This window comes from Pinus tabuliformis, chromosome 9 (assembly GCF_031772625.1).
Source record: "Pinus tabuliformis cultivar Carrire ecotype Pingquan chromosome 9, CPIR1, whole genome shotgun sequence".
Classification (NCBI taxonomy): Eukaryota; Viridiplantae; Streptophyta; class Pinopsida; order Pinales; family Pinaceae; genus Pinus; species Pinus tabuliformis.
The window spans coordinates 374,004,314-374,007,078 of NC_142307.1; the positions used below are offsets into that span (position 1 = coordinate 374,004,314).

Sequence of the window (2,765 nt, forward strand, 5' to 3'; positions counted from 1 at the left end):
GCCCTAATGGACTGGTTATCTCGTACCTCGCAAAGGCTAATCCCTTTTTAAGGGATTGATATGCAGACGACTTTTTCTTCGTCATCTTCTCTACCAAACACTGTGAACCTGTGAACAAATCTACTGTGACAAAATATGGTTGGTAAAACACAATGCTATAAAATAGTCCTTTGAAACATGGTTTAACTGCTAGGCAGAAAAGGTAACTCTCAAGCCGACTCAACTAGATTTTTAATTCTTCTTCTGTATCTCTAATGTGACTTTCATGTTTGACCGAAAACTTCTGGGACAGGGTTATAGAGTAACGGGATAAAGAGCTTGAGAAGTGGTGAATAGTCTTTGGCTGTGGCAGAAAAGTTCAAAATATGCAGAAACAACTGTATGGTCACCCATATGTATTACTTCATATATTTAGTTGTTTCTGCTAGTGAAAGGAACATTTGTTTCTGATCGCCACTCTAGCTTGGATGGGATTCAAGAAGAAAAATTTTAATGCCATTTTACTATTGGGTAAGCGAGTTTTACGTGCTCGAAGTATGTAGGGCACGGTATGAAGGTGAAGGGAAATTTACCTAATGATATCTGAAAGTCCTAAAACGCGACCAGGGAATTTGACTTAAAAGTATCTGGAAGTCCCAAAACATGATCCAAACCCATCCCACCCAAAAGGGTAACCCTAAAGTTTGAACTATATTAAAATACTGTAATCTCCGCTGGCCAGTTTTATTGCATGAGGAGAAAGCGTTGGTTAGCGTGGCTGTGTTTCTTAAAATTATTTAGGAAAAACATCAGATATTTTAACCATAGACTAAAGTCAAATTCACACTGGCCAACCGAGAGAAGCAATGTTGGAGTAAACCACAACTTTTTCTTGTAAGAAATTATACAAGGCAATCAAATTTGGAAAACAAAAGAAAATCTGTTTCGCTAGACCTGAGATGCTCCATTGTTTTTCTCCTTCATCTTCTTCCAGAGTAGCCATCATGACCAGGACCGATGTCAACACGCAACCCAAGTCTCACTTACCCTGGATATAGTAAAAACAACTGTGAGTATAATTTCTATACACAATTATAATTAACTGAACATAGAGTATGAGTATAATTTCCATACATAATTATAATGAACTGAACTCCGTAGAAGGGAGCAACCATGTAATTTTAAAAAATAGTGTGATTCGTAGGGACTAAACCTCTCCCCTAATAATTCGACCACATACATGGGAGCAGCAAATAATTGCAAAGCAAAGATGTGGAAAGTATACTTGGGAGCAGAAGTAACTGCAAAGCAAAGATGAGCAAAATTACTTGTTCTAAAAGGGAGGACGGGCATGCTGTGCCCAGGCGAAGACGTCATGAGGCAGTTGGCTGCCGTTGAGCAGATTGGGCGGAACATTATAGATCGGCATGGTAGAGGAATCGGGCATCTGCTGCTGCTGAGCCATTGTGAGGGCAGACGAACTGGGGAGTCCTCCGGGTGGTTGAAGCTGCATCGTTGTCGGCCCGTCGTCATCATCGAGGGGCAGCCGTTCGTACGGGGCATTACGAAATGTCGAAACCATGACCACGACAGGGCCATTGGCCACCAGAGCGCCCACGACGTTTCCTCCCACGACTTGTCCCTGTCCGCGGGCGAGATAGATTGTGAGGCCTGTAGCCCCAGTAGGCGTAGGCGTGGGCAGAAAAGCCCCGGACAGGGATAAGATCTCAAACCTTCCGTGCAAGGTCAGGACCGAGCTAGGAGCGGCCGGCTGCCGCAGGGTCACATTGGCAACAGTCCCGCTGCCGCTGAGAATGAAAATTCCCCGCTGTGACCTGCGTGCAAATGTTGCCAAGCTCTCCGCTACGTCAGATCCGTTGGTAATCTCCAGCAAGTGAGTTCTGAGGGCGTTAGCGCTTTCTTGCTGTATAATTAGTGGGGGCTTAGGTTTGTTCCTGGACCCCGGCGGCCTGCCGCGAGGTCTCCTGCTCATCTCCGTCCCGTCGTCGTGACCCTCGTGAGACTTGGGCACGGCCTCGCTGTTGTCGTTGTTGTTGAGTTCCTGCCCTCTTTTCATCGATCCACTGTTTCCGCTACCCTCCTCTTCAGAAACGTGTAAGTCCCTGAATTGCAGACCGTGGCTGTGGCCATGCCCGGGACCGGGAACAGGCCCAGACCCCAGGCCCGAGCCCGGACCCCTATCGATACCCCCGGTCGCCCCATTCCCGGCCCACCAACGGTTTGCCAGGATTGCTTACTTCAATTCACCACACTGAAATCTCTCTATTCTTCCCCGGCTTTCACTTACAATTTTCGGCTCTCTGACTGCAATCTCACTATCGTAGCTCTACTTCTGATCGACCAATCCAATCCGACTATTGCAGATTTCGACTGTCTCAGACCAACCATAAAACTTGTCCAAAAGAACTTCGCCCTAGCTCCTAGTCTTTCTGAGAAAGAGTAGAGCGGCACCAACGGGACAGTAAACGAAGGAAACGCGAAAGTAAGTACAGAATTGGGTATAAACGTGAGCTCCTAGGCAGATTTTGTGAAAGGCGGACTTCATTTATAGCTATATTATAAAGTAGGGTTAGGGATTAGGGTTAAGTGTGGGCAGCCTGCCCGTGGGCAGGTGGGGTCATCGGCGCCGTTTTTCTCTCTCCAGATTCCGTTAGTTCCCTGCATCACCACCCGTAGTCCGCGCTTTACTAAACTTCCTCCGTTTCTCACTCAAATTCTTTGAATCTGGTTCAATTTACAACTTATTTATTTCAATTTTGATTCCG

The 2,765-nt window shown here is 46.3% G+C and overlaps 1 protein-coding gene across 1 annotated transcript; it reads right to left on the minus strand.

Annotated features, from left to right (window-relative positions):
* Positions 1-894: 894 nt before the first annotated feature.
* Positions 895-2,537, minus strand: LOC149148739 (AT-hook motif nuclear-localized protein 22-like). The gene is made up of 2 exons (XM_089440553.1): positions 1,308-2,537; positions 895-1,027 (listed from the first exon to the last, which is right to left on the minus strand). The coding sequence occupies exon 1, from the start codon at positions 2,054-2,056 to the stop codon at positions 1,313-1,315; it is 744 nt and encodes a 247-aa protein (XP_089296679.1). The 5' UTR covers positions 2,057-2,537; the 3' UTR covers positions 895-1,027; positions 1,308-1,312.
* Between the last annotated feature and the right edge of the window lie 228 nt (positions 2,538-2,765).